The sequence below is a fragment of the Phoca vitulina genome, unplaced genomic scaffold (genome assembly GCF_004348235.1).
Source record: "Phoca vitulina isolate PV1807 unplaced genomic scaffold, GSC_HSeal_1.0 scaffold23, whole genome shotgun sequence".
Lineage (NCBI taxonomy): Eukaryota > Metazoa > Chordata > Mammalia > Carnivora > Phocidae > Phoca > Phoca vitulina.
This window is the reverse complement of record NW_022589726.1, coordinates 20,687,696-20,699,657: the sequence shown is the minus strand read 5'-3', so window position 1 is coordinate 20,699,657 and position 11,962 is coordinate 20,687,696. Positions and strand designations below refer to the sequence as shown.

General features: G+C 45.6%; 1 protein-coding gene across 2 annotated transcripts; it reads left to right on the top strand.

Annotated features, from left to right (window-relative positions):
- The first annotated feature begins 262 nt into the window (after nt 1-262).
- On the top strand, nt 263-5,509 carry LOC116642278 (cytochrome c oxidase assembly protein COX14). 2 transcript variants are annotated; one of them, XM_032420550.1, is made up of 2 exons: nt 263-384; nt 5,102-5,509. In XM_032420550.1, exon 2 carries the CDS (start codon nt 5,110-5,112, stop codon nt 5,281-5,283), a length of 174 nt encoding a protein of 57 aa, XP_032276441.1. In that variant the 5' UTR covers nt 263-384; nt 5,102-5,109; the 3' UTR covers nt 5,284-5,509. The 2 variants fall into 2 exon arrangements, with proteins under 2 accessions (XP_032276441.1, XP_032276442.1); XM_032420551.1 differs by having other exon boundaries at nt 272-571.
- The last annotated feature ends 6,453 nt before the right edge of the window (nt 5,510-11,962 follow it).

Genomic DNA, 11,962 nt, shown 5'->3' with positions numbered 1-11,962 from the left:
GCCCGCCTCCAGAGGGCTGCCCCCGACAGAATCTACCCAGCTCCCGGAGGCGTCGCGGCGCCCAGGCTGGGGATTGGCTGACTCTGAGTCGGCGAGAAAGACCGTCTTTTCTCTGGTGACTGTGTATCCTAAAAGTTCCGGTTCTAGAGCGGGAGTCATCAAATACCCTCTGTCAATGGAGAATGGCTACAACCCCCAGAATTCAACAGTCCTCTCCGCGAGGAAGACCGGTCTGAGGATGCGCAGTAAGGGGGACTGGCCCGGAAGCGCAAAGGCGCCGAGCCGCCGCGCTGCGCCGTGCGCAGGCTCCCTCCACAGTGGGCGGCTTTGTGTTGGCTCGGGCGCGTGCTGACCTCTCTCGCGTCGGGAGCCGAGTCCTAGAGGGTAAGCGGGACGGGTGGCAGGCAGAAAGAGTGGTTTCCGCTCCCGTAGCGCCCCAGGAAAGGCCGCTACCCTCGCGTACGTGGCCCGGCGTGCTGCGTCCGGCTGCGCTAGGAAATTGCGCAGAGTGCGGCGGCCAGACGCTGCTGGCCGAGGCCGCGGCGGGACGCCGGGAAGCGGCAGCACCCAGGTACGCCGTTGCCAGGGCCCCGCGGGGGCCGCGCGTCCGCTGAGGCGCCCCGTCTCGGGCCGGCCTTTGTTTACCCATCCTCCCACGCCCCGGCCTTCAGTGCCCTTGAGATCCCCGCGTATCCTGGGCCGCGGAGCGCGAGCCGCCAGCCGCACCGCTTCCAGCCCAGCAGACCCCTGACAGCCGTAGGTGCCTGTCAAACCTTGACTCCAACCCGGCGTCTTGGCCCTCCAGGCTCTGACTTCAGTAGCTCTGACCCTTCCTTGCCTTACAGTCAGCTGCGCCTTGGTGTGCGGCTCTCCCGGGCACCCTTCGTGCTGATGGATTAAACAGCTCCACTCCTTTGCCGCTTTCAGCTCCCGGAATGCTCTTCCCCCTCCCTTTTCCCTACTGGTATAAATCCTGTCCGTCCTTCTAAAGGACAAAGCCACACCTCCCCCCCCCCCCCCCCCCCCCCGCGCTTACTGCTAACTTCTTGAGCCCCCACCTTTTCTCTGAGCTCTCACTTCGCTTCTTCTCTTCTGGTCACCGCCCGTCTTCTACGTTATGTAACCGAATTAGGGATCTATGACTTTTCCCCATCGGCCATAAGCTGCTTTGAGACAGACTTTTTCTTCTCCGTGGCTTTCATTGCAGGAGTAAAAGGTAAACAGATAAATGAGTAAATCTAAGCGGAGGTGGATGGAACACATTTGAGGAAATGATTTCCAGGGGCGCCTGGGTGGCTCAGTCGGTTGAGCGTCTGCCTTGAGCTCAAGCCATGATCTCCAGGTCTTGGGATTGCCCCCCCACCCCCGTAGGGCTCCCTGCGCAGCGGGGATTCTGCTTCTCCCCCTGCGTGTTCTCTCTCTGTCTCTCTGTCTCTCTGTCTCAAATGAATAAATAAAATCTTAAAAAAAAAAAAAAAAAAAGAAAGAAATGATTTCCAGAGGAGAACCCCGAGCCTTGAGGTACTCCCACGTTTAGGGGGCAGAAAAAGAGAAGAGCCCGAACTTTGCAGATTGCACTCCTATGGAATTTTCCATACTGGTACTTGTGGTTTTTTTCCCCTGTTTTTGGAAACCTTCAGTTTAACCCCATCACCCCATAACAGACCCAGCATTGACTTTTTTTTTTTTTAAGATTTTATTTATTATTTGACAGATAGAGACACAGCGAGAGAGGGAACACAAGCAGGGGGAGTGGGAGAGAGAGAAGCAGGCTTCCCGCCGAGCAGGGAGCCCGATGTGGGTGGGGCTCGATCCCAGGACCCTGGGATCATGACCCGAGCCGAAGGCAGACGCTTAACGACTGAGCCACCCAGGCGCCCCGACTTTTTTTTTTTTTTTTAAAGGAAATTGATGTCTCTCACATGACAGTGTTTTGCTAACCTCAAAAGTTTCATTTCCAAGGTAAATCCTTCTACCTGGGCTTCTAATTTCACCTTTTCCTGGGCCATCCCAGATCTTGTTGCATCCTGCCCACCTCTTTTATCCTCTGTTTACCCACCAGCTGCTTCTTCTCTAAAGCATATTCAAATCTTCCTTACCAGTAAGCAAGACATACTAGAATTTCCTTGAGCTTGTTGCCTTCTCAAGCGCTGCCTTATCACTTGTATTCCCTTAACCAGAAAATCACAAGAATTCTTAGCTATGAGGTGAAGGGGTTATCCTTCTAATAACCTGTTTCTCTCTGTCTCGGAAAAATGCCTAGGCACATGAAACTTGGGGTTTGTGGGCCTGCTGGAGCTAAAAATCTGTGCTTTGTTGGGGCGCCTCGCAGGCTCAGTCGGTAGAGCATGGGACTCTTGATCTTGCGTGGTGAGTTTGAGCCCCACCTTGGGTGTGGAGCCTACCTTAAAGGAAAAAAAAAAAAGAATCTGTGCGTTTACTTAATGCCTGTTCCAGTTCAGTGCACTAAATTGACTTCTACCCTAGGACTGTTTGTTTACCTGTGATCTAGTCACCTTTTCCCATCCAGCGATCCGATCTGAGCAGTGTTCATGGCACTTAATTGCAGTCATGGTTCCCAGTTTTCATTTTGGCTCAACAGGTGGGAAGGATACAGCACATCTCTATCAGTGGCAGTGACTTGATACAGGAGTGATTTTCAACCAGGAGGGGAGATGTAGTTGAATAAAAAAGCCCCCCAGATGTTTCTGAAATTTCCCATCTGCTTTCTTTCACTATTTTCCTCCTTCAGATTAGCATTCCCTTGGCTTCTGTCTCCGGTCTTATCCTCTGCTTGGTGTCACTTGTTACCTCTCTTTGTATCTGTAGCCTAGCCTCTCTCCCAAGATATGTCCAGATTTGCATATCCATCTGCCTGAAAGACATCATCACATGAATGTTGGGTTGAACATCTTAGTTTTAACATGTCCAAAACCCAGTTCATGATCTTGACTGCCACTCATTGCCACTACTACCCCCATACACACAGTGATACACACCTGTTTTTTTTCATTTCTTATTCCTATTAACAGTATCCCAATCCACAGTTTCCTGATTTGCTGCCGTGGAGATATTTTCAGCTTTGCCCTAATCCATTCCGTTAATAAATCTTGTTCTACTTCCAAAATAACTGCTGCATCTGTCCTCTCCTTTTCTACTGCCCTGCCTTAGCTCAGGGCCTGTGGAGAGTTTTGGTTAATGTGAAAATAGAAATCTCTCGTTGGGATTAGACAAGAGACGGAAGTGAAGTTCTGGACACCAAAATTACATCTGTTAGTAGGTCTTCTGTCATTCTCCTGGCCAAGGTGTACCATCCTTTTACTTTGTTAGCTGGTGAATGCTTCTGGCCTTCTTCCTCCAGCCCCTTGAAGAAGTGGTCCTATAACTGGTTAGCATCTAGCCAGGGTAATGGGGGGTAGGTGGAGAAGGAATAAATGAGGAAGACGTTGAAGGTTGCAGGTCTCTTTGCTGGGAGCTTGTTTACCACCTTAGTGTCCTGCTCTGTGTGTGTGTGTGTGTGTGTGTGTGTGTTTTCTTCACAGTCTCACAGCTTGGGGTCCTTTCAAACCTCAGATAACCCAATCACAACTCTTTCTTACCTCAACCTGTGCCATTTGGTTTTCTTCCTCTGGCCTTATTTAATGTCACTTTCTGTAGTCATTTGGGATTATAATTCAAGGAAGCTGTCTCTCAGCTCATCTTGGGTTCCGCTCTCAAGGAATGGCTCAACAGCAGTGTTTAGCCAACAGGACTCACTCTGAGAAGCGCTTATGTGTCTCACCCTACTCTTGACCCCCTAAACCAGCTAATCCTGAGCTTCGCTTCTTCCAAATTCTTGACTTTTAAGACACCTATTCTCACTAATTTCAGTCTTTTTTTTTTTTTTTAAGATTTTTTTTTAATTTGACAGAGAGAGAGATAGCGAGAGCAGGAACACAAGCAGGGGGAGTGGGAGAGGGACAAGCAGGCTTCCCGCTGAGCAGGGAGCCCAATGTGGGACTCGATCCCAGGACCCTGGGATCATGACCTGAGCCGAAGGCAGACGCTTAACAACTGAGCCACCCAGGCGCCCTCAGTCAGTCTTGTAATATCAATTCCCTCAACAGTGAGGAGCCTAAGAACACATTCATAGTTCTAAATTGAAGAACATTTTGTTCAGGATGAAAGAGTCCCATGCTAAACTTTATCTTATTCCCTAGTTCAGAATATCCAGGGAACTGCTAAATTAGAAGTAATTTATCTTTTGCAAACAATTTGTTGGGGACTCAGTAAGTTTCTTTTTTAACCCTTGGGATAGGTTCTTGGTATTGTGTTTGGAACTTAGAATTAATGCCATAGAAGGTTAAGTGTAATTGAAATAATATCAGTGTACTGTTGGCATTATTTCAGGTATATTATGGCTTACACAGATGCTTGAGGGCTAACATGGGAACTTAGCCACCATGAACAAGATTGTTTTCATGGGAAAACAAATTGGTTATTGTGTAGAAGGCTCCCATTTGATCCTCCCAGAGAGAATAATTTACTGCTAATGTTTAATCCCCGATTACCCCCATTAATTCCCTACTAGCCAGAAAAATTGATGTGTGCTTGTATTTGTATATCAATTAAGAACATTTCTGGGTGGTTCATACCAGTGCTTTATCTCACAAACTTAGAGGGCCAGGTTTTCCCTGTAATGTCATTCAAATGCACCTATTTCCAGCTGTGTTTCTGTATCTCCTTTGCAGACTTTATCTTTCTGAATCTTTTTTTTTTTTAAGATTTTATTTATTTATTTGACAGAGAGACCGCGCGTGCCAGAGAGCCCAAGCGGAGGGGAACGGCAGAGGGAGAGGGAGAAGCAGGCTCCCTGCTGAGCAGGGAGCCCGATGAGGGATTCGATCCCAGGACCCGGGGATCATGACCTGAGCTGAAAGCAGATGCTTAACCGACTGAGCCACCCAGGCGCCCCTTCCTCTGGCATATGTGTAGGGGCCGTTCAGAGTAGAGTCCAGGCAGACTAAGCAGGATGCAGAAGATGTGGAGTGGCCTCAAAAAGAGAAGGGGGCTGGGCAGATGAGGCCTTATTCTTGGGTCTAAATCCATTCTCTCTTTGTAGGGGACAACATGCCAACTGCCAAGCAGCTAGCTGACATTGGCTACAAGACCTTCTCTACCTCCATGATGCTCCTCACTGTGTACGGGGGTTACCTGTGCAGTGCCCGGGTCTACCGTTACTTCCAGCGGCGCAGCTCCCAGCGCCAGGCTGCAGAAGAACAGAAGACCTCAGGAGTCCTGTAGCACTGCAGGTTTTTCTCCTTGAGCAGAGAGGCCTGAGGCGTGCTGTGGAATGATCTCACCTGCAGTCATTTCCAAGTCGAGAGAACTAGGTCCTTAATGGTTTTCAAATCGTGCTGAGAAAAAGTGCCCCTGCTTTCCCTGGTACCGCGGGTTTGGGCGGCTGTGGGATCACAGCAGGAATGGGAGGGTGAGGCACATCTGTGCACATTAAATATTTTGCCACGTCTGTGTCTTGGTATTTTTGTTTACTTACGTAGCGTATGGAAGGCAGAGGTGGGGCCTTGACTACCAGTTTCTAGTCACAGACTGGATTTCCATCTTTTGAGCTCTCAGCACCCGTGAAGTGGGGGTATGCAGTTTTAGGAGTAGAAGGGTCAACTCATGATCTCAGACAGAAGACTGTCCCAGCATCTCTACAAATCCCCTGAAAAGACTCAGTAAAGACCACAGCTCTTTGGTCAGTGACCATTCCTAGACCAAGTACTGTGTTCAGGTAAAGGGGTACTCTGGGCCGCTCATGGCCACATGTGTGCCCCTCGGTTAAGGAAGGCAGAGGCCCTTGTTTAACAGCCCTATCAAAACTTCCCAAAGTGGAGGAGGCGTAGTTCCCAAAGGGAAGGGTTGTTGGGCAGCCTATACTAATGCAGTCCAGCTCCTTAGGCTCAGTGGGTGTAGCGTTAGCATAGGGTTGGTTTCTCCCTGTGCCACTGCACAGGAGAGCTGCCTGCAGGTCTTTTTGCAAAGTTGTGAAGAGGATTTGAAAGAAGACAGTGCATTCAAGGTAAAACCCAACTATGAAGAGAGCTGTTCCTGCCACTTACTCCATTTTGAGCCTTGAGGCTTGCAAGTAGACTTCACATCGCCCGAGATAACAGTCCTCTTGGACATCTGTCCTCTCTCCTGCTTTCTGTGCATACTGCTCTGACCTTTGTCCTTCTACTCCTAAACCTTTCACCTGAAAGCCCTCTTCGGTGATTAAAAAAATCCAGCTTTCCTATACCACCAGGCCTTTTACTCCCATCCTCTCTTGGTGTGTTAACCAAGAACTCCACGGCCTCTGCTTTCTCACTTCCTATATCCCCGGAGGATCACCATTCTCCCAGCTCCCCTGTGCACTTTCAAAAAGTATAACATCCTTCCACCAACACCATTGTGTTGAAACTCCTGGTTAACATGGCCTCTATTGTGTCACACCCACTGATGATTTCAGTCTGTCCCTGGCTGTTTCGAAGCTGCACTGAAGTTCTGCTTTGGCCACAGGGTGGGACCACTATCTTGTTTCCTCCTATGCCTTTGACTTTTCCTTTTGATTTCCTTTGGGAATTTCTGCCCACTTTAAACACTGATGTGCTTCAAAGTTTTGTTCTTAGACCATTGCTCTCATTCTGTATGTTTTTCCTAGATTATTCTAGGTACTCAGTGGTTTTAACATGAAAATAGTTAAGTGCTCAGTGTTGATATCCCAACTCTACCATTCTAACCATATTGCAGTAGGCCAATTACTTACTCTTAACTCCTCAGTTTACCTCTGTCTAATGGGGATTAAAAAAATAATAGTTCCTAATTTAAGAGATTAGTTTAAAGATTAAATGAGATAATTCAAATTAAGTATTTCTTTGTCTGGCATATGATAAGCACTCAGTAGATGTCAGCTGTTAATGCCTACTGCTGACCTCCAAATCTGTATCTTCCAGGTAGACCTTTTGGGTTTCAGCTATACCCAGTTGCTTAACATACCTACTTGAATATCCTATAGTCCTCTCTAACTTGGTATGTTTTTCCCCCTACTTTAGTTAATGATGCTATCATCAAATCAGAAATAATTGGAGGTTTTTTTTTAAGATTTTATTTATTTATTTATTTTTAATGATTTTATTTATTTGACAGAGAGCGAGAGCAGGAACACAAGCAGAGGGATTGGGAGAGGGAGAAGCAGGCTTCCCGCTGAGCAGGGAGCCCGATGTGGGACTTGATCCCAGCACCCAGGGATCATGACCTGAGCCGAAGGCAGATGACGTTTAACAACTGAGCCACCCAGGCGCCCCAATAATATGAGTTTTGTTAGACTTCCTGTATCCTCCCAACCAAGTAATTGTCTTTTTAATTTTTACCATTTAAACATCTACTTAATCAGTTCAATCCTTATCATTTCTTGCTTATAATTTTGCAGAAGCCTTTTAGAGGTCTTGATTCCAATCTTGACCTCATCAGATTTATCTGCCACATTGTTATCAGAGACCTCTATTTGGACTAACTTGATTACGGCACTCTCTTGCTTTTGATCTCCTCTGAAGCTCAACCACAGACAACAGGTTAAGAATCTTTGACCTGTAGAGTCAAGTCCAGACTCCTTAGTATGGCGTCTGAGGTCCTTAAGACCTGACCCATTCTATGTCCCTACCTCATCCTTTTTGTTCTGGTAATATCAACTGCCTGTATGCTTGCATGCTGTTTCTTGTTCCATGCCTGTTTGTGCTTTCTCTCTGAATAGAATATCCCAGGTATCTATCCCCCCCACCCCCTTATCTTCTCTTTTCTCTTTTTCCAATAACGTTTCTTGGACTCTTCACTCTCCCATACTGGGCCACATGTCTGTAGAAGATACCACTTTTCCTTTTAAAAAATCTTTAAAAGCACAAGTAGCTAAGACAGTTTTGAAGAGGAACAAAGAAGATGGGTTGGCCCTACCAGATATCAAGACTTAGAGTAATCCAAATGTAGTGATATTAGTGTAGGAATAGATGAATAGGTCATTGTCGTAGTATAATAAACTCAAACAGATCAGCATGTATGTGAGAAATTGAGTATGATAGAGTAGCACAAACCCATGGGGAAAACTGTCCTCTATGTTGTGGAGGTGGAGATTTTATATATATATATATATATATATATATCTCCTATATATTTATGATTGTAAAAGTACAAAAAAAAAAATAGATTGAAAGGACACACCAAACTCACAATAGCAGTTATATTGGGGGTGAGGTGAGATGGAGTAGGGCAGAGGTAGAAGGGGTTCTTAAATGACAACTGTTCCTTCTATTCACAAGACTTTTTTTTTTTTAAAGATTTTATTTATTTATTTATTTGACAGAGAGAGAGAAATAGCGAGAGAGGGAACACAAACGGGGAGTGGGAGAGGGAGAAGCAGGCTTCCCACAGAGCAGGGAGCCCGATGCGGGGCTCCATCCCAGGACCCTGGGATCATGACCTGAGCTGAAGGCAGATGCCCAACAACTGAGCCACCCAGGCGCCCCTATTCACAAGACTTCTGACACCAAATGTGTTTTTCCCACACACAACAATTTTCCCACCTCTGCAGATAGCAGCTGAGTATCCCACAATTCAGTTCTGCCCTTAGCTACCTGGAGTTAGCACAGACCCCACAGGTTAAAGGCTTAGTCTCACAAGACTGGCTCCCACTTAAGATGCCAATCACAAGTAGTAGATCCCCAGGTTATCCACACTCTGCCTGTCTTGACTAGAAATCAGTTCCCATGATGACCTTAGGTTTGATCATTTGTTATGATGGCTCACAGAGCTGAACTAGGGAAACACTTTATTATTCCTGGTTTATTATAAAGGATACCACTCAGAAACAGCCAAATGGAAGAGATGATTAAGGCAGGGTAAAGGCATACCACCCTATCAACACCTTAGTGTGTTCACCATCCCGGAAGCTCTCTGAACCCCATTGTTTAGGGTTTTTATGGAGGTCCCATTACATAAGCATGATTGATTAAATCATTGACCATTGGTAGTTAGCTCAGTCTCCAACCCTTAGCCCCAGCCTGGAAGTTGGGAGAGTGAGGCTGAAAATTGCAGTCCTCTAATTATGCCTTTGGTCCTGTTGCTATGGCAATCACCTCCCATCCTGAAACTAGCTAGGGGCCCACCAAGTCACCTCATTAACATACAGACATCACTCTGGAGATTACAGAGTCTTAGAAACTGCCAATAACTGGGAAGAAGACCAAATATGTATGTATGTATTGCTTTCTTTTTTTAAGTAAACTCTGCCCTCAACGTGGGGCTTGAACTCAAGCCAGAGATCAAGAGTCACATGCTCTACTGACTGAGCCAGCCAGGTGCCCCTGTGTTTCTTATATCACCATGTCACAGGTCTCTAATTTTGTACTTCTTTTACAAGTAAGATTGGCGATAAGACAAAATGTTAGAGATGTTAATTCTGGGTGTTGGAAATAATGGGAGTATATATTATTCCTTATTTTTCTGCATTTTTTTTCCAATTGCTCAAAGAAAAACTTGGGGGGAACTATTTTTGATGGCTTTCTGTTCACTACAGTTGTTCTTAGCCAAAGTAGTAATCGCCCCCCTCCACCCATGACCACCTGAGGTGAAAGTGTTTTGAGTGTCACAATGATTGGGAAGCACCTCTGGCATTTGGTGGGTGGAGGCCAAGGATGCTAGATTTTTTGCAATGCCTGGGATAGTCTTGGCACAACAAGTCCCAAGTCCTGCACAACTATCAGATGTCTCCATAGATATTCAAATAAGTGAAAAGACAGTTTATAATTAGCCGAGCCTATAATCTCTCTTTTCCATATAAACACAAATGTACCTTTTGTACAGGTTTAGTGTACTCGGATTTCTCTAGGCATGCAACTTTATATAAAATGGAGGGAAGACTACAGTAATTCGTTTTATTCAGAACTTCTGCATACCATCTCAGCCATGTCATTGATGGCAAAGCCTGTTCTTGGTATTTGAGTCTCTGACACAATGTGATTGTAACAGTATGCATTTGTAGCCACTGAATTGATGGTGAACGTGCAGAAGGGCAGTCACCTAAATGCTAGTATAACTATGTCCAAGTATTTACACACAGAAATCATTTTATTACAAATTGTTTTAAAATTCTCCTTTATGTTACTATTAGGGTATTATGCTGATTTTTAAAAATTATGTGCATCAGTATGTTAAATAATTATTAATTGTATTTAAGGTTAGCAACAGGAGAGTGACAAATGCTCATCATAGAAATAATTCACTTTTGGTCATCTTTTGCTGTGGTGCTAAGGTCATGGTTAATTTTGTGTCAACTTAGCTAGGCTATGGTGCTCAGTTGTTTGGTCAAACATCAGTCTGGATGCTGCTGTGAAGGTAATTTTTAGATGTAATCAACATTTAAATCAGACTTTCAGTAAAGCAGATTGTCCTCCATAATGTGGATGGGTCTCATCCAATCAGTTGAAGGCCTTAAGAGCAAAGACTTGAGAGTACCCAAAGAAGGAGTTCTACATCAAGACTGTAACATAGGGGCTGCCTGGCTGGCTCAGCCAGTAGAGCATATGATTCTAGATCTCAGGGTTGTAAGTTTGAGCCCTGCGTTGGGTGGAGAGGTTACTTAAAAAAAATTTTTTTTAATCTTTAAAAAAAAAAAAAAAAGTGTAACATAGAAACCCTGAGTTTCCAGCTTGTAGATCTTTTTTTTTTTTTCTTTAAAGATTTTATTTATTTATTTGATAAATAAAATATTTATTTGATTTATTTATTATTTGACAGAGAGAGACACAGCGAGAGAAGAAACACAAGCAGCAGGGGTGGGAGAGGGAGAAGCAGGCTTCCCGCCGAGCAGGGAGCCCGATGCGGGGCTCGATCCCAGGACCCTGGGATCATGACCTGAGCCGAAGGCAGACGCTTAACGACTGAGCCACCCATTCACCAATTTAAAGCAATCTCTACATCCAAAGTGGGGCTTGAACTCACAACCCCAAGATCAAGAGTCACATGCTCCACCGACGGAGCCAGCCAGGTGTCCCTCCAGCTTGTAGATCATGGACTGCATTATCAACTCTTACCTGAACTTCCAGCCTTCCAGCATTTCAGATTTGCCAGTTGCTACAATAATATGAGCCAATTCCTTAAATAAGTTTCTAACTCTGCTTTCTTTCTAACCTATTGGTTCTGTTTCCCTGGAGAACTCTAATAGAGCAAATGTCATACCTGATAAGGGGTTGGTATCCAAGATATACAGAGAATTTATAAAATTCAATTACCTGGGGCACTAGGCTGGTTCATTCGGTAGAACATGCAACTCCATCTTGGGATTGTGAGTTCAAGTCCCACACTGGGTGTAGAGATTACTTAAAAAAAATCTTAAAAACAAGACAAAAACTCAATACCCAAAAAACAAATGATCCAATTAAAAAATGGGTGGGGGCGCCTGGGTGGCTCAGTCAGTTGAGTGTCCATCTCTGATTTCGGCTCAGGTCGTGGTCTCCGGGTTGTGGGATCAATCCCTGCATTGGGTTCCAAGCTCAGCGGGGAGTCTGCTTGAGATTCTCTCTCTCTCTCCCCTTGCCCCTCCCCTGCTCACATGCATGCTCTCTTTCTTTAAAATGAATAAATAAATCTTTTTAAAAAATGGGCAGAAGACATGAATACACATTTTTCCAAAGAAGACATATAGATGGCCAACAGACATATGAAAAGATGCTCAACATCTCTTATCAGGGACATGCAAATCAAAACTACAATGAGCTATCACCTCACACCTATCAGAATGGCTAAAATCAACAACACAGGGTGCCTGGGTGGCTCAGTGGTTAAGCGACTGCCTTCGGCTCAGGTCATGATCCTGGAGTCCCAGGATTGAGTCCCGCATCGGGCTCCCTGCTCGGCAGGGAGTCTGCTTCTCCCTCTGACCTTCCCCCCT